Source organism: Ictalurus punctatus, chromosome 17 (genome assembly GCF_001660625.3).
Source record: "Ictalurus punctatus breed USDA103 chromosome 17, Coco_2.0, whole genome shotgun sequence".
Classification (NCBI taxonomy): domain Eukaryota; kingdom Metazoa; phylum Chordata; class Actinopteri; order Siluriformes; family Ictaluridae; genus Ictalurus; species Ictalurus punctatus.
This window is the reverse complement of record NC_030432.2, coordinates 5,879,469-5,898,394: the sequence shown is the minus strand read 5'-3', so window position 1 is coordinate 5,898,394 and position 18,926 is coordinate 5,879,469. Positions and strand designations below refer to the sequence as shown.

Sequence of the window (18,926 nt, the reverse complement as noted above, 5' to 3'; positions counted from 1 at the left end):
CTTTGAGTATTTCATTATCCATTGTTCCCTTCTGCTATTTCCTGTGTTCCTGTAGTCATTTTCTCAGGGTGCTACATCAGTGATCGGGGCAGAGAAAAAGAAAGGAGGAGACCGAGAGAGAGAGAGAGAGAGAAAGAATGCACACAAAGTCATGAGACAGCAAAATGTGCAGGCCCTGACCTGTGACCTCACTACACTGGAAGTGGATTAAAAGATCATATGCATGAGCGGCAGAAAACGGTGTCCGTTGTATCGCCACACCCATATCAGGCAACTTTTGCACAGGCACTGTAGAGTACTGTAGAGTTAATGACACTACACGTGTGCTTAACTTTTATCAAAAAAAATGTAATGGCCTTGTCGTTGGAAGCACACCTGAATAAAGAGCATTGTGAGTAAAAAGACACCCAATACATCTGCAAGATCTTTGCAGAAACCATTAATATGAAAGTATTTTCATAGTTATAGCTGTTCGACGACAGTCCATCTCCGGTCCACACAGCTGCACAGGCCTGCTTAAATGTGAAAAATTAAATATAATATATGGAAAAATATGTCCTGTCTACTTATTCCCTCGCACTTGGGCCACATACCAAATTCCTAGGAGTTTGAGGACTATCTTTGCTCATTTCTCTCTTCTGAGCTGAGCTCAATGTCGTCATTCCTGGAATCTGTTTGAGTCACTGTTCTAGTGTTTAGGGTTCACAGTCTTGATTTCTAACTGTGCAGTTCGTCTTTCTGAAACGTCTTATAGCCAAGCATGACTTCCTGTTTTCCGGTTCCCAACCCTGGTCCTGGAGTACTCTCTGTCCTACACAGTTTAGTGTTCTCCCTGCTCGAACACACCTGAGTCAACTGTTCATCTAATTAACAGTCCTTCCTGAGTTGAAGTGGGCGTGTTAGAGCAGGGGAAATGCTAACATGTGCAGGATATGGGGGTACTCCAAGACCAGAGTTGGGAACCTGTACATTAGACCATCTAATGCTCCATCCACATCACACCCCCTTTAAACTCGCAGGAAATTGTAGAGATGGCAGTCTTACTGGCCCGGGATATAAAACCAGCCAGCGGTTGAATATTTTCCTTTTCCTTTTCGTTTTTCTTTTGTTAGTATTGATTTCATTATATATTTATCTTATCCATTTTCCGTACCGCTTATCCTACACGGGGTCGGGGGAGCCTGGAGCCGCAACACTTCCAGTCTTTTTGGAGTTGTTAATAAGTTTGGCAACAGTGTCGTGTGTGTGTGTGTGTGTGTGTGTGTGTGTGTGTGTGTGTGTGTGTGTGTGTGTGTGTGTGTGTGTGTGTGTGTGTGTGTGTGTGTGTGTGTGTGTGTGATGTGCTTGTCATGTTTCCTGTTAAAGTCCATCGCAACCTTGCGACAGCTTCCCAGTACAGTCATGAGAATGATTTCAACACGTTCTATTTTTGTCAAAGGCGTTCTTAAAGTCCCCATGAAATCAAAATGGAAGTTTTGTGGCTTTTAGTATGAACGTTAGCTTTAAGGTTATCTATAAGCTAGTGCGATCCAAAACAATGACAAAATTCGCATTTAGAAGATATACGCATTAAAAATTTACAGTCTCTCTCTCTCTCTCTCTCTCTACCACCGATACGGATGAACGGTTGTTTTGATGACATCATTCTGAACTTCAGCTTCTCGTCATATTTTCTGTCCAATCAAATGCTCTCTAGAATCTGAAGAGTCCTATCCCCGACATTTATAAAAAATCTATAGTACTAATTGTCAAGTACAACTTAGCCTGGGCTGTGAGGTAAAGCTATTTGCTATTTAAAAAGTGGGAGGAGCCACTTGATATGTCCCACCCTGATGTCCTGTTTCAGTGGAAATTACATCAGCACGTTGAATAACGCTGAGCATTTCAGGGCACTTCACGGGAACTTTAAAAGCTACCGGGGGAGGGAGTGGAGGATATATAAACTATGTATAACTAAGTATGAAGGATTTTGGAAGAGATTTTGCTCAAAAGTATTCATTTACCTTTATGTATTGAGACTTTTGCAACACTCTGTATAATAAAGTAAATAAAGTCCATTTTATTTCAAGTGAATTTTTAAATCCATTTATTATTAGAAAGATTAAGTGGCATATCTGCCATTTAAGTCAGTGTGAATGACCTGTTACTATAGAAACAATAATTTGTCAGAATCAGCGCATTAATGTAAACTAGTGAATTCCAGCTGCACTATTGTCTGAGCTGCTGTTGTAGAAAATTAATCCACCCCTTCTGACCAATCAGATTTGTGCATTCATCAGCTATGTGGTATACACTGACACAACACACTTGGATGTTTTGATGGATCTAACCTCTCTGTAAAACATCTCTGACCTAGCTGGCTGTGCACTGTACCAGTGAGTGAAGTGACAGACCCATGAATAGCAAGCCTTGTTTTGTGCAAGCTGCTTCTTTTCTCTGGTCCTATACAAGCAACATTGAATTCTTTCATTTTTTTTTTTCAACCTGATTAATCAATTTAAAGAGCGGTGTCCTTTTAAATATATTGATAAAGATTACATTAAACTAATACCAAATTTTAAGCAGAGTAAAACAAAGAGATGTAAATTGAAAAACAAAACAAAACCCTGTAACTCAAGTATTTCATTTGGTTATCAGTTCTATAAAGGATAATGAGAAATTTTCATTTTATAATCAGAACAGGGGAAGCATTGTGTTCCTGTCTCACAGCTCCAGTGCCCCTGGTTCGATCCTAAAACTCAGGTTACTGTCTGTGTGGAATTTCTCTGCATGTTCCCCCTGTCTCCGTGTGGGTTTCCTCTCACCTCCAAAACATGTCAGTGGCTGTCTACTCAAATTGCCCGTGTGTGTATGCGTGTGTGTATGCGTGTGTGTGTATGCGTGTGTGTGTATGCGTGTGTGTGTATGCGTGTGTGTGTATGCGTGTGTGTGTATGCGTGTGTGTGTATGCGTGTGTGTGTATGCGTGTGTGTGTGTGTGTGCGTGTGTGTGTGTGTATGCGTGTGTGTGTGTGCGTGGGTGCTGCCCTGTGATGAACTGGTATCAGTGTGTGTTCCTGCCCAGTATTCCCAGAATAATCTCCAGCCCTATACTGTGACCCTGACCACCCTGCTGAAAAAAAACAATAGAAACCATCACAGAAATTCTAATGGTTTCCACTACAATTACCATTTGTAAATCATCAGCTAACCATTAAAACCATTACTATTATTGGTCCTAAATGGTACCCACTAGACATAACATGTCACCAGTAGAAGGCAACAAATTACCAGTAGAGACCCACAGGGACCATTACAGTTTTCATTAAAACCAATACAATTCCTATTATAACCACTTAAACCATTCCAAATTCTATTGTTTTCCCCCAGCAAAGCAGGATAAAGTGGTTACTGAAGATGAATGAACGAGTGAATAATCCAAAAACTACAATTAAATCATGATCTCCAGATTCCTTCCCACGGTCTCTTCAGACAATATCTAGGACAACTCTTTTTCACTTGTTTGTTCTTAACTTTTTTGTATGTCTTGTTTAATGCACTTTTTATTTATTTTATGAAATTGTCTGTTTTCATACAAATTAGACCGCTCTAACATTTGTACAAACCAGTAGTAGTCTTTCATCTTGTACATCCTCACAGAGGTTATACTTTGTCAGTCAGCTGTTGCAAATTTCACAGGTTTATAGGCTAAAACTTAAGGTCATTAAACACACACTCACACAGAAAGAGAGAGACAGACAGACAGACACACAGAGAGAGAGACAGACAGACAGAGACACAGAGAGAGAGAGATAGAGACACAGAGAGACAGACAGAGACACACACAGACAGACAGAGACACACAGAGAGAGAGAGAGAGAGATAGAGACACACACAGAGAGAGACAGACAGAAACACAGAGAGAGAGACACACACACACAGACAGACAGAGACACACACACACACAGAGATAGAGACACCGAGAGAGAGACAGACAGAGACACAGACAGAGACACAGAGAGAGACAGACAGAGACAGAGAGAGAGACAGACAGACAGACACAGAGAGAGAGAGACAGACAGAGAGAGACAGACAGCCAGAGACACAGAGAGAGAGACAGACAGACAGACAGAGACACAGACAGACAGAGACACAGAGAGAGAGAGACAGACAGACAGAGACACAGAGAGAGAGACAGACAGACAGAGACAGACAGACAGAGACACACAGACAGACAGAGACACACACACAGAGAGAGAGAGAGAGAGAGAGAGAGAGAGAGAGAGAGAGAGAGAGAGGATATCAGCCACACGAGGGCAGCGTTCACATGCACCGTGCATAAACAATCGTTTATAAAAGTTTCAGACATTGAGACAGTAGTGTAATGTTCAGTAAAGTTAATTAGCAGTTTGTTAGCGTGTAGTTTCCCCTGCTGTAGATTGTGTGTGTGTGTGTGTGTGTGTGTGTGTGTGTGTGTGTGTGTGTGTGTGTGTGTGTGTGTGTATTAGTGTGTTAATGGGATGGGCTGTTACATTTAGCGTGTGTTATCAGACTAGATGATTTTCTGCTGTTGTGCCTGGGCTCTCCGGCTCGGAGGCTGCGGGGAGAATATCGCTGTACTCGGCTCTTCATCACCGCTGTGGGCTTTTCTAGACGCTTCTGTGCACCGGAACGAAGTGATACAACCGGGGCACATGTTGAGTTAACGGAGCCTTCCGCCTCTCCTCTAGCCTCCATTCTCTCCTCTTTTCCTCTCCCCCCCCCGTTAGATTCAGGGGTTTGAATTAGTGAATGCTTCACTCCACAACGCCTCTTTTCAACTATGGACTTGAGTAAAATGGTAAGTCCTCGCTTTTCCTTCTCAAACCTAGCTCCGTGTTTCCTGGGACGAGGGGAATGGAGCTTGGGGGTGAACTCTGCTTTCCCAGGGTGGTTGTGGTGGTTGTTGTTGGTTTGTTGCATTGTAGGAAGTATGATTTGCTTTTGCGTCAACAGTTTCATCGCTGCTGGCGCGAGCCGTTGTGTTTTTACCTTGTTGTTGTTGCTATATTGTAGCGCGCGCGCGTGTGTGTGTGTGTGTGTTTTAGTGTTAGTGTTAGCCCGTGTGATTTTGGCTCGGTATTTCTCATCATCTTCCCTCCATGAACTGGTCTTTTACAGAGCTCTAGCCTGCAAGCTAACGTGGGCTGGCGTTATAAATGCTATATAGACTGTGTGTGTGTGTGTGTGTGTGTGTGTGTGTGTGTGTGTTGTGAGGGTGTTTGTAGTGCAGCTCTAATACCGAGCGGGTTTTTGTAAGGAGGTCTCTTCACCAGATGACTGAGCAGCCTACTAATGAAACTTCCTAACTGGCTTCCTTTATACGCCTTTTACACAACAGTGTTTGTCTCTGCTTTAGGTTTATTTTCTGCCCTTTGAATCATGAATAACAAATCTCCAGCAGTTCTAAGTGTTATATTATACTACTTTTTATGATCATTGTCACCTTCTTTTTATTTTATTTTTGCCCCCCCACACAGTGTTACTGGATAAAATTCCTCAGCTGTATGTTTTTTTTTTATAAACGAATATACTCAAGGCCTTGAAAACAGAATCTGTTGGCAGTGGGATTTTTCCCACCTAACAGTATCCGTCATATTATTTTACGTTTCTCTGAGTCCCTCTAGGATTTTTCGACCGCAGGAACGAGCGTGAAACCAGACGAACTCTGCAGTATTCAATAGTCAATCTATTAAAATTTACCGCAGATTTGGGCCGAGACACGTCACGTGACGTCATCACAACGCACGTTCAGCCAAACCTTCGATTCACGTCCGTCTGACACGAGTACAGCTAAAAGGTCTCGTTTACCAACAAACATCACCGTGAAAAACCATTCCAAGCAATTGCTGCATCGCAAAGTTTGTAAATAGCCGCAGGAAAATCGAGCGTTTTTGGTCGTAACGATAAAACAAACAAAACAAAAAAAGTCCTGTATGGACTGGTTTCTGTGTGTTTGACACCGAATCAAATAGGCCTTGAACATCCATCTGATTTCCGTACCGCTTTGCCTACACAAAGGAGCCAGGAGGGAACTCTGGGCACAAGGTGGGGGACACCGTGGAAAGGGTGCCAACCCATCACAGGGCACAATCACACACACATTCACACACTACAGACAGTTTGGAGATGCCAATCAGCCGACAATGCATGTCTTTGGATTGCGGGAGGAAACCGGAATACTTGGAGGAAATCTCCGAAGCACAGGGCGGACACGCAAACTCCGCGTACACAGTGCTGCACTATAATCCTACTTTATATCATTGCATTAGGGGGTTAGGGAGCATGTGTGAGGTAAATAACAGAGTTTACTAGTTATACAAAAAAAAAATTTTTAACGGAAAAGACAGAGACCATTGACTCAAGACTGGTCTCGATTACCACAACACTAGTGTTTCACAATGTTACTAAAGGTAGTACAAACATCCTAACCACTAAATCACCGTGCCCTCCCCCCTGGGTCTTGAACACTTATCATGTCATCATTTCAAAGTACTTTTTGCTAAATAACCATTTCCTTTACCAGAAGCACATATAAAGTCCTTGTGTGCCTCTGATTATCCATGTCCGCACACACACACAGTTTGACTACACTCAGCCTGTCAATATATACGTTATAATATATACGTATAATACAATGTTAGCATTGTGTTAAATAAAGATTTAAACTATTGAATTGTTAGAATTCCGTGTCTAACGTTAGCTGAGCTGCAAAAGTGCTTCAATCAGGTGCGTGAGAAGAATTTGGCAATATTCAAAAAGTGTGTGGAACATGTGTTTTGAAACATCACCGTGAACTTTTGATGCTCAATGAAGCAACCAAAACGGCGAACAAAAAACGAGTTCCTCATTCTGTCTGGTCGCTCACGGCTGACCGCTTCGAAACGCAATCTCATTTGGCTAGGATGGCACGGTGGCATCGCTCCACGGTCCCTGGTTCGATCCTGAGCTCAGGTTGCTGTCTGCGTGCAGTCTGTGGGTTCTCTCCAGGTTCTCCGGTTTCCTCCGAGCTCAGGAAAAAAACATGCGTAGGTGGATTAGCTAAATCTAAACTGCGCAAATGTGTGTGATTTCACAGCCAGTGTTCCCAGGAAAGTCTCCGGATCCACCGTAACGTGACCAGGATAGAACAGTTACTTAAGATGAATGAATAATTTGGCTGTCCACTGACAATGCAGCAGGAAACCCTGATAAGTCACGTCATGTTTTTGGAACAAAGGGCCGCTTCGGCTCCGCTCGTGGCATCTCCCTGAAACCTGTCCGCTCTCTGCCCATCACCTAGATATCGTCTGGTTTCTAAAGGTATTCCTGTCATACATTGTTTCACAGTGGTATGAAAACATGCAGCGGCAGGTGTAAGATCCCCAACACAGACAGACTTGAGCTCTGTTTGGAAGGGATTAGATTTACATAGGGACTTTTGGAAACAATTTAGCGTTTCCAGGTGTTACCCTGTGATTTTATTTCCAACTGGATTAGACCAAAATACCAGCTTGTGTTTTTTTTTTTGTTTGTTTGTTTTTTTGTTTGTTGTCTTTTTTAACAAACTCCGTGCTAGTCTAATGATTTTCGTGTTGTCTGAATAGAGGTGTCTGTGATTTTGCAGGCAGAGGCCTGCAAATTTTGACAGCTGCTATTCATTGAAGTTATCTAGCGTGCAAAAGCATAACACTACATGAATAATGAAAACAAAACAATCCTGGAGGCTGTTTAAAGGGGATTGTATTGTGTTGTCTTGTATTGTATTATAAATTTAAACGGTTAATTGATATTAACCCTATCCCTGGGCATATGGGTTCATAAGAGAAAACAAGCCCCATAGAAACTCTCACCTCTCGTTGATTGCCGTCCAGATGCGAGAGTATTGTCTTGGTGATTAATGTGTAACAATAATGCTTTTATGAACATCTTCCCGAGACACTAATCCTGTCCATATAGGTATTCGGTGAGGATACGTTGTAAATCATGGAGTAGTTATGTCTATTGCCCAAAGCTGGGAGGTCTGTTGATTTTTCTGGTTTTAAAGGTACCATCATTGAAGTCAGAAAATGTTTTGCAAGTTCAAATAATGTGTGCGTGAAAAGGCAGATTTGTGAGCCAATCTGGACCACCATCATTCAGCCAATCAGTGAAAAGTGTCTCTTCTTGCTTGTCGATCATTTTGCCTGACCATTTTTCACTATACCATAACTGTAATTTTTCGTCATCCTCAATCAATGGCCTAATAAGGCACTATAAGGAACCTGAATTGTTATTAGCTGGATCTGCAATGGCGGTTCTGTTCAGCCTCCATGCCACACAAGACTTAATGGCATGTTTGCTATTTGTTGCCACATCTGGACCGCTTTCAAAATGCATTCCAAACCAATTTTGGGAAACTTGTTGCGTTCAAATGAACCTATCGGTTACATTTGAGGTGATGTGGATTAAATATGAGTACATGCTATTGAAATTGACCCCAAATATGACTTGCATAGAACTTGCTAGAAGTGGGGCTAAAGTGCTTCTTTAGATGCTCATCCAGCCATTAAATTTTTTTAAAAAAGGCGCTGGTCTGAATAATAGCCCTGCACCCCTTTTGTGTGGAGAGTGGCTTTTGCTTTGCAACCTTGTAAAACTGACCCAAATGGTTTATTATTCCATTATGGTACCATTATCCTGTTCTGGTCCCTTTGACTTTCTCCCCAAGGCCATATAACCTGTGCACATGTCTCGGATGTCCTCAGATGTCTGTTGTCTGTTTGCTCAAACCACACTGTAACTTCTGTCTACGTTTCCTCAGTGTTTAATGCATGCAAATGTTTGACGGCAGCCACAGAAGGTCCCGCATCGTACGAGTCTAGAGCTCTGTGTTCTAGATGTTTCCCAGTGATATGGACTCAGCCAGCCATGCCAGCTGTGATGCGAGTGAGAGCGTCTGACTCAACCTATATGGATTGTCTGTCGTGTGTGTCTGCACCAGAAACATAACGTAGTGGTGACTTAGTGTTCTTTGCGAGTAAGAGATGCAAGTTGTAAAAAGCCCATATAAAGGGTCCAGAGCAGCTTAGAACATAGCAGCTATCTTTCAGTCAAGTGTCCTTTTTCAAACAGGGTGGGGCAGTAGCTGGAGAGAGTACTGTCTAAAATAAACTCTAAAACCGACTAATGGCTCACTGGCAGTCCTACACTGCAGCTCAATAAAGGAAGTGTGTGTGTATTTAGACTGAGTGAGTGTTATTATTTAATAGTGGTTGGTTTTGTATTAGCAGAAAACTGGTCTCCAGATTTTACGTTACTAAATTAGGGGTGTGTTCAGGAAGCAAAGGATTATTTTTAGCTTTTTTCAACTTCACGTCATACACAAGACCTAAAGTCTCAGACAGCTACCCCGCTCATTACTCATTATCTACACCATGTCTGGGTTTGAGCTGGAATGAAAGCAGTGGCTGAAGAGGAGTTTGTTTGGGTTGGCTCCGTAAAGGAACATGGGTAGAGGCAGGCATTTTTTAGCCAACAGGAAATGGGTAGGAGTGGGTGTACCAAGATATAAAGCTGAAATTGGCCCTCAGCCATTACCTTTTTCTGACACTGACCAATTTAATATATTCTCTCACTGGACCCGTTTAGCTGGACGCCTGAAATGACCCAGGATGTCTACTGAATGATTTACAGTGGTGTTTGAAAGTTAGAAATTTCTAAATATCTGCATAAATGTGACCTAAAACATCATCAGATTTTCACACAGGTCCTAAAGGTAGTCAGAGAGAACCCAATTAAACAAATGAAACAAAAATATTATACTTAAGTCATTTGTTTATTAAGGAAAACATTTGTAATATTACAATATTACATATCGGAGAGTGGCAAAAGTATGTGGATTAACAGTTAATTTGAAGGTGAAATTAGAGTCAGGTGTTTTCAATCTATTGGATGACAGTCAGGTGTGAGTGAGCGCCCGTTTTATTTAAAGAACAGGGATCTATCAAAGTCTGATCTTCATAAAATATATTTGTGGAAATTTATCATGGCACAAACAAAGCAGATTTCTGAGGACCTCATAAAAAGAGTTGTTGATGCTCATCAGGCTGGAAAAGGTTACAAAACCATCTCTAAAGAGTTTGGACTCCACCAATCCACAGTCAGACAGATTGTGTACAAGTGGAGGAAATTCAAGACCAGTGTTACCCTCCCCAGGAGTGGAGACAAAGAAAGATCACTCCAAGAGCAAGACGTATAATAGTCCATGAGGTCACAAAGGAACCCAGGGTAACTTCTAAGCAACTAAAGGCCTCTCTCACATTGACTAATGTTAATAGTCATGACTTCACCATCAGGAGAACACTGAACAACAATGGTGTGCATGGCAGGATTGCAAGGAAAAGCCACTGCTCTCCAAAAAGAACATTTCTGAGACCAAAATAGAATTTTTTTGGTTTAAATGAGAAGGGTGTTTGGAGAAAGGAAAACATTGTATTCCAGCATAAGAGCTTTATCCCATCTGTGAAACATGCTGGTGGTAGTATCATGGTTTGGGTCTGTTTTGCTGCATCTGGACCAGGACGACTCGCCATCATTGATGGAACAATGAATTCTGAATTATACCAGAGAATTATAAAGTAAAATGTCAGGACATCTGTCCATGAACTGAATCTCAAGAGAAAGTGGTTCGTGCAACAAGACCGTGACCCTAAACACACAAATCGTTCTACCAAAGAACGGTAAAAGAAGAATAAAGTTAATGTTTTGGAATGGCCAAGTCAAAGTCCAGAAATGTTGTGGAAGGACCTGAAGCAAGCAGTTCATGTGAGGAAACACACCAACATCCCAGAGCTGCAGCTGTTCTGTACTGAGGAACGGGATAAAATTCCTCCAAGCCGATGTGCAGGACTGATCGACAGTTACCGCAAACGTTTAGTTACAGTTATTGCTGCACAAGGGGGTCACACCACATACTGAAAGCAGAGGTTCACATACTTTTACCACTCACTGATATGCAACATTGGATCATTTTCCTCAATAAATAAATGACTGTGTATAATAATTTTGTCTCATTTGTTTAATTAGGTTCTCTTTATTTACTTTAAGGATGTTTTAGGTCACTTATGCAGAAATATAGAAAATTCTAAAGGTTTCACAAACTTTCAAGCACCCCTGTTTACACAGTAAAAAAAAAAGAAGAAGAAAGTTTAACCGTTGCAAAAAAAATACTGTTGCATCATGATCATACGTCTACTACAGTTATACCTCCCGCCTGCCCTTCATAACGTAGTTGCATTTTTGAGACATCATGACCACTTCCTCTTTGTAGGACTGCTTATGTCTTCTCAAATCATTTTCAGTTACATCAACCTTAGTATGGACATGTTCATGGTAAACACACTAATCAGACAGTTCAATATCTTATGGGTTTTATTTTGCTCTCTTTGGCTAATTTTGAATTTAAAGAGTGACTACATGTTTAAAGTATACATTGTCAACAGGAAAATAAAACTGTCAGGGTAGTATACCCAGAAAAAAATGAAGACACCAGCATAACCTTAGAGGTTTAACCACAAGAGGAAAACCACAGATCAAACCTTGAGAACTGAAAAATTTCTGACATGATGCATCGCGATGAGAATGAGATGATGGAAATGTGCGATATGAGCATTCTGTTAAATATGCATGTGATGCAAATTCACTGTTTGAACTTCAAAGGTTCCCGGTCTGTGCAGCCCATAGAGTTAAAAGATATAGACAACATGCTGGTCATGTGATCGTGTTCTTTCGTGAAGAGCCTGCAAGATCTGCACTTGAAGCCTGATAGCTCTGGATTGCTATGATCTACACGTGTTATACTTTTATGTGGTTGCAGGACCACATTATAATGGTTAAAAATCTCTTCAGTAGCTTTCAAACAACACCAAAGGCCATGGAAAATGGGCATTTTAGTCGACTTTGGAGCTTTATGTAATTCTGCTGTGGAGCACATTATGTTTCGCTCAGTCAGTTCCTGGGACACTCAGACACTTTGTTTATTCAGCCAAAATATTGGGAGTACTTCCAAGAGAGAGATATATATATATATATATATATATATATATATATATATATAATGAACCTGTAGTACATTTTGTTTACAATAGTAAACCTTTTGTTCATAGCCATTTTTCGTTCATTTCCTTTTATGCAGAAAAATGCATGTTTTTGTATTGTTTATGATTCAGAAATAAAAGCCTTTTCATTCATGACTTTTTTTCATTCAAAGTTTGTTCAAAATATTACATGAATCAAATCGCATTGGAATTGTGACTACAGTGTATTATTACACCCCCGGTTCTTATGTTTAAAAAAAAAAAAAAAGTATTTATTATTATTATTATTTTTTTGCCGGTGTAATTGTCTTTGGCTAGCAGCGATATCTAGTTCCTAACCTGCTCACTGGAAAGATATTGGTTCAGATCCCAGGACTCCATAGTAGTCTATTTGGAGTTATGGAGCGTTCAGCGATGGTGTTTTCGGGGCCAAATGGGGAATGTTATTGACTGATTAAATCAGTCAACTTTTTCTTAAACTCACTGGATAGCATTTGGACCTATACATGCAGGAACCTGAAACTGCACATTACAGAGTACTGTCAGGAGAGATAAGCAGCGTCTTGCGATGTACAGTGGTGATATATGTGGGTTATTGACTGGAATGGATTTGTAACCTTATACTGAACAAGCTGTTGCACAGAAGCGTCACGAAGTTGAATCCAGCTCAACAATTTTCGCTGTGTTGCTGGTCAGCTTCTTGTTTGCAATGGCACGATCAGTTATGCATTTTATCTCAACTTGCCATTGAAAATGATTGGGTATGGAATTTGAGTGTGAATTCACTTTTATTGTGCATGTGCTGTAATTCCGATAGGATTTACGCAAAATAGATATACGTATACTCAGAGTAACCTGTACTAGTCCCAGTTTATTATTATTTAGCTCACCATCACATAATTCAGTAGCCACTATGAATTATTTAGTTATTTATCAGGCTCATAGAGCTGTTCTGTAGTCAAGAGAGTGAGGAACGTGAGACTGGAGTCATCCAAAAGTGCTGGGAGTTTAAGCTGACATACTGCACTTGTTTTTATTTTAAAGCCAGTGGGAAATTAGATTTGTTCACGGGGCTGATAGAATGTTAGTGTAGTATTTCTGTCAAGTGCTATATTCCCTATTAGGTCAAAAAGATGTGCAGATTATCTTGGGTATTAAACGGCATACAAATTAAGAGAACTATTTTCCTGCAGTCTCCTTTTCAGGCATATGGGTCATCCAAGGACAGATGTGCTTCATATCCAAGAGCACGTTACGTCTGCGTTTGTTGCCACCGATTTGATTCATCGTGTGCATTTGCGATTTCATATAAGAGGCTTGTTTCAAAGCGCAGCTGTTTGTAGATCACTCGCAGATGGTTTTCTTAAGCTTCCTCCAGCGTCATCGCCATTACGGATCTAATTGGCAGCTATGGCTGGAGGGGAAATGGTTCAATAAACCAGCCATAGCATACCATGCTGTAATCATTGGTAGCAGTTAGAATCGTTTGCACTGTCATTAGCACTGGAAGGATGAACTATAAGGTGTTTATGTGAAAAATTAAAGGGACAAAGTTTAAGAGATGCGGAAGACTCCAAGTATACAGTATTTCACTCATTAATCCTCCACCAATGGCTGACTCTGTTCCCCTCCAAATAAATTTGACTCCTTTTTACCACCCAGGCGTATGAGGCAGATAATGGTTACCACCAACTGGACACCAGAAGGCTTTGGCATCTGTTCCAGTATTACAGATTTTTAGCTGTTGTGGCTTTTTTTTTTTCTCATTGAGAGGCTAAAAGCATATTTTTCGGGTAATTTAGGGACTTCATTATTCATAGGCGGTTTTGGTTTTGAGCCTCCTCCACCCCTCACAGATGACTTGCATTTTTTTTTTTTTTTTTTGAAGGGTGCATGCTTTTGCTTAGGTTACGGTCTGATCGGAACATAAAATGGGTCTGTTTTTAGAGCTAGTGCGAATCAAAGAAGCTCTAGAGGTCAGTTAATCGCAGGCCTGGAACTGCACGCGCACCAACTTGAATATGCAGGAGCTGTTTGTTCAGGAGCGTGAGCCAATACCCTTATTCTTCATCCCTCCCATCCTCTCCCTCCCTGATTCCCAGAGCCCAGCTGTGACTTAATGAGACACTTCTCCTTCAAATCCATCTTGCCCAGACAAAGCCTGGCCTTGTCACCTTTAGCGGAGGAGTCTGGCAGCGTGAGCTGAGGCAGAGGATCAGAAAACAGAGCAGTCTCTTCTGATTCGTTTAAAAGCCATGGTTTTTATATAGCTTAGTGAAAATCCTCCGCATCCTCAACTCCTGAACTGTCATTTCTCTCCAACAAATTAGCTAAGTAAGGAAGTTAATAAATAAAACATTTGCCGAACCAAGAGTAAAATCTTTACCCCTGTACAAAAAGAAAAAAGTTGCAGTCCTGCTATAATCTATAATTTAGCGTTCTAAAAACAATCTCTAGCACGTATTTTGAATGATCTCATCACATGTAGCGCACCATTTACCAGGATCAGCCATCCATAACATGCTCGCCTCCTGAGGGGTTTAACGGCACTTGACATGTATAACTGCGTAAGTTCATTCGCTCAGCCAAGCACAGGTTGTAAGCACAGGCGATGACATCACTGTTAGTGCGGTTGGAGTTTCATATCCAAAATTAACACCAGAGAACAGAAGTGAAAGTTTTTAAGAAGGTCATGGTTGGAATGAAACAAAAATGTTTTTCTTAGGATTATGTGAAAAAGCAGCGTGTATGTTATAAAGATAAAATGATCGCTGAAGCCCAGGCTGATGTTTGGCACCAGAAGGAGGGAGATGTGACTAAACCAGCATATGAGTAGGTGACAGGTGGCTGACGTCTCTGTAGATGTCTCTCTTTAGTTTGTTCAGCCCCCCCCCCACCTCCCTCCCAACCCCACCTCCCTCCTGAGGTTTGGACAGAGCATATTGTATTACTAAGCTGTACAACTGTTGTGGCCATGGTTTTTTTTTTTTTTTTTTTTTTAAAGGAAGTGCAAGTATTTTGGACACTGCTACCAGTCATGCACTGTTTAGACGACGAGTTTCATTTGTATTTTAGACACTTCTACAAGTGCACGATTAACACTATTGGTTTAATTCGTCATCTCTGCAGCACTCTAACAGTAATACTGTTTGGCCACTCCTGACATATCAGAATTTTTGCTCATTCATCAGTTTGAAGTGCCTGACATCCAGGACTAAACTTTGTTTCTGTCTTTCTGTACAGGCTGTGAGCATCAACAAGGCGATTAACACACAGGAAGTTGCCGTCAAAGAAAAGCATGCCAGAAATATCCTTTTGTTTGTGCTTCTGTCGAGTGGTTGAACTGACAGTAAATCCAAGCCACAGCAAGTCACTTCTCACTTTGAAGACCAACCTTATGATAAAAGCTCTATCTTATATATTTTGAAAATATTGAAGGGTACACTTGCTATCATGATGTTTCAAATATTAGTTAATATTTTAATGACTAACTGTCAGTCATTTGGACTGATCATGCTGACCCCAGAGCACCAGCTAACCCAATCTCACCTCTTTAGAGCTTTGTAATTCATTCTTATGTTAAGTCAGGATTAGGAGCTGGTCCTGCAGGGGCTTATGGGGAGCACAGTAAGGTAAGGGCGAGGTCCTGATGTCCTACTTTTTGTTGTTCTTAACTGTTTTCCACCCTGCATCCTGGGCACCCATCATGAGAAGGGCGCTCAAACTTTCTGGGCAGCCGTCAACCGCCTGCCGATCTCCAGCAACGCGGTGCTCTGCTGGAAATTCTGCCATGTCTTCCACAAACTCCTACGAGACGGCCACCCAAATGTGAGTAGTGGTGCCTGTGTGGGTATTTATTCATCCGTGGTCATGCTCAGGTCATTTTGTGTACAAGTCTTACACAGAATAACACGAAATCCAGGCACGTGCTTAAGAGCACAACGCATGCCAAATACAAATGACGACCGTAGTGCATGCATAACCTGTATCAGCTAGCTCTATCCTAAAGACTTTCCATTACACGCATCCCAAAAGGCTGCCCAAACCCTGTAGCCCTCTGCCTCTATTTTGTGACGTCAACAAGGTTCGGACCTTTTGGTCCTCTAGTCTTGGAGTGTGCATGAGTATAAAAACTGAGCATTTGAGACCTAGTGCTGTCAGGAATGTGATTCAATATGTTTGAATAGAAATTGCAATGACCGGTGAAACTTCCCATTCATGCCAATTTTGTGATTTTCAAACGATGCCACATTGAGTCTATGCACTAGTTTAATATCAAATTAAATAGGTTAACGGTAAAATTAGGCAATTGATCATACTTGTAGCTCTTTTTTATTTATATATATATATATATATATATATATATATATATATATATATATATATATATATATATATATATATATATATATATATATAAAATATTATACAAATCACATAACAAAGACACTTTTAAGAGGCATTCTTTCATCTTTCTTTCCAACAGGGTTGTTCCTGTGTGTGCTCAACGAACCCATCTTCTGTGTGATTGGTCCTAACCAGTATTTCAAAGAGCTAGGCCTGTGACGATAATTACGTTATCGACTTATCCTACGATACGTGGACGTGACCGCGATCATTTTTGCTGACCTCGATATCGCCCGTTATGTTTACATGCGTGTTTGTTTACATAAGAATGAACGTCACCTACATTTTAGATGTTCGTGCTGCTTCTGTTGTCTGGTCTGCTCAAGGGCTGTCCAATTAAAATCTGAGCTTCGAATATTCGTCGAGCTTAAGATAAGAAAGCACATTCGAATGCAAAAACTGTGTGTTAAGTTCATCGCTCTTTGAAGGGGTTTACTTGCATTATTATGCTATTATCTTATCATTATATCAGTGGTTTAAAATGATGATAATATCTTTTAGTGCAATTTCTGGGACAATCTATCGTCCAACAAAAGTAGTTATTGTGACCGGCCTACAAAGGGCTCTGGTCCACTGGCAAGACCACATACAGGCTTTGCCAAAGGGCCCAGTAAGGGCTCAGATTGGGACACCTGACTGCCTTGTGGGCCTCGCAGGCACATGAGGACTGCAAGTGTCCCATTTTAGAGGGGTTGTGTGTGAGGTGATTTGTCTAACCCTTTATTTATTTATCCCCGCCCCCTTTACTAGGTCATTAAAGACTCTGTGCGGAACAAGGCAGACCTAAACGACATGAGCAGGATGTGGGTAAGAGCGTAATCACAATATGACTTTTTAAATCATCCCCCCCCCCGTTATTCTTTAGTTTTTAGTTTTATTGCTGATTGGAGTGTGTGTTGGATTTGGTTTTGGCAGTGTGTGGGGAAGTGTTTGTGCCATAGCATTCCCTGTCAGTGCCAGTTAGTTAGCTGATGACTGATGGTTCAGTGACTAAGCAGTGTGAATGTGTGTCAGCTTTCCTGTCCTCAGCTGAGAACACCAGTCTTAATTAGCACATGATGACATCCATTTCACTTCAGTAGAGTGTTACACTACCCTCTTGTTTCCGAGAGCCATGATCATCATCCCCAACACTGATAATATTTTTGCCCAGCCTGTTGCATTCATTTCGTTTCTGTAGATCTGCTGTCTCTTATTACAATTATTACACTTGGGACTCATGGGGGCCAGCTTTGCTCCGGTAGCCTGCAGGAAGGATAGGATGGAAGGTGCATGCTTAGCACTCATTTTTGCTAAGGGACACTTCTAGTTGCTTCCCTGCGGGTATTTGCTGATGTGGTGGTTAATGTATTGAGTCAGGAATAATGTTTCCTGTGAACTGCATCCTTTATCATATCCCACCCAGAGAGGTATGACAGGGCGTCCACAGGGCCTTAAAAAGTCGTAAATTCCTCATCAGTGTGTTAGAGCGGCTCGGTTCACAGTAAACGCCGCTCCACACCAACTTCATCTGTCTGTGCTGAGAGTCGCTTATAACCTGCATTTAGACACAACACGCGCCAGATTCTCTACGGTTACGTTACGTTACGTTTGAGTAATCTCAGACGTTTTTATGGGCAGAGGTTTGTAGCATTTCACCTGATTGGTAGTGAGAAGTGAAAAAAATGAATAAATTGCCAACTAAAAGGAGGTCTTCCTGCAGTTTTCCACCAAAATTAAAAGCCACGAGGTCTAACGTATCATAGTGAATTAAGTCAGAAATATATTACTATTGTTATTACTATTTGTACCCCGAATAAAAATCAGTTATTGTTGTTGTTGTTGTTGTTGTTGTTGTTGTTGTTGTTGTTATTATTATTATTATTATTATTATTATTATTATTATTAAGCATTCAGTGCAATAGCAATATTACAAAATAGCAAAGGCTTTTATATATATATATATATGTGTATGTGTATATGTATATGTATAGTATAGTATATGCAAATGGTAATGCAAAAGGGATATTTGCTGCAATCTCGTATCCCTCTGTAGAAGTTTACCCTGCTATAGTTGACCTAATCCCAGAAATTGACGTATATGCATGAAGACGATCCATTATGGGTGATGTAGCATGATTGAAGTGATGTGCAGGTCTTAAATTTGGAAACGTCTTTATATGGTATTAGGAAGTATTACATTTGAAGTGTTGATACCTGCAGATACTCTGTTTGAGGAATTTGGATTGAAAACCCACTGTCTGTTCACCAGCTCTAGTTACCCAGTTTAATATTTTTCTTTTCCTTTGTTCTCTGCATGGCACAGAGCCACCTGAGTGAAGGCTATGGGAAGCTTTGTAGCATCTACCTCAGACTACTCATCACCAAAATGGAGTTTCACATCAAAGTGAGTGAGATGGGTCCACTTATTTATTTATTTTTTTAAACACATTTTATTACCAGTTGT

At 40.9% G+C, this 18,926-nt stretch overlaps 1 protein-coding gene across 2 annotated transcripts in view; it reads left to right on the top strand.

Annotated features, from left to right (window-relative positions):
• Nucleotides 1–18,926, top strand: part of hip1 (huntingtin interacting protein 1) — a 41,822-nt gene that overhangs the window by 6,757 nt on the left and 16,139 nt on the right. Inside the window, exons 1-5 of one of the 2 annotated variants that reach the window (XM_053687267.1) lie at nucleotides 4,324–4,818; nucleotides 15,317–15,380; nucleotides 15,759–15,901; nucleotides 17,231–17,287; nucleotides 18,786–18,866. In XM_053687267.1, coding sequence (XP_053543242.1) covers nucleotides 4,801–4,818; nucleotides 15,317–15,380; nucleotides 15,759–15,901; nucleotides 17,231–17,287; nucleotides 18,786–18,866 — 363 coding nt within the window. In that variant the 5' untranslated portion in view covers nucleotides 4,324–4,800. Of the gene's footprint in view, nucleotides 1–4,323; nucleotides 4,819–15,316; nucleotides 15,381–15,758; nucleotides 15,902–17,230; nucleotides 17,288–18,785; nucleotides 18,867–18,926 lie in introns of those variants that run through there. The other variant, XM_017491049.3, reaches the window with a different exon arrangement.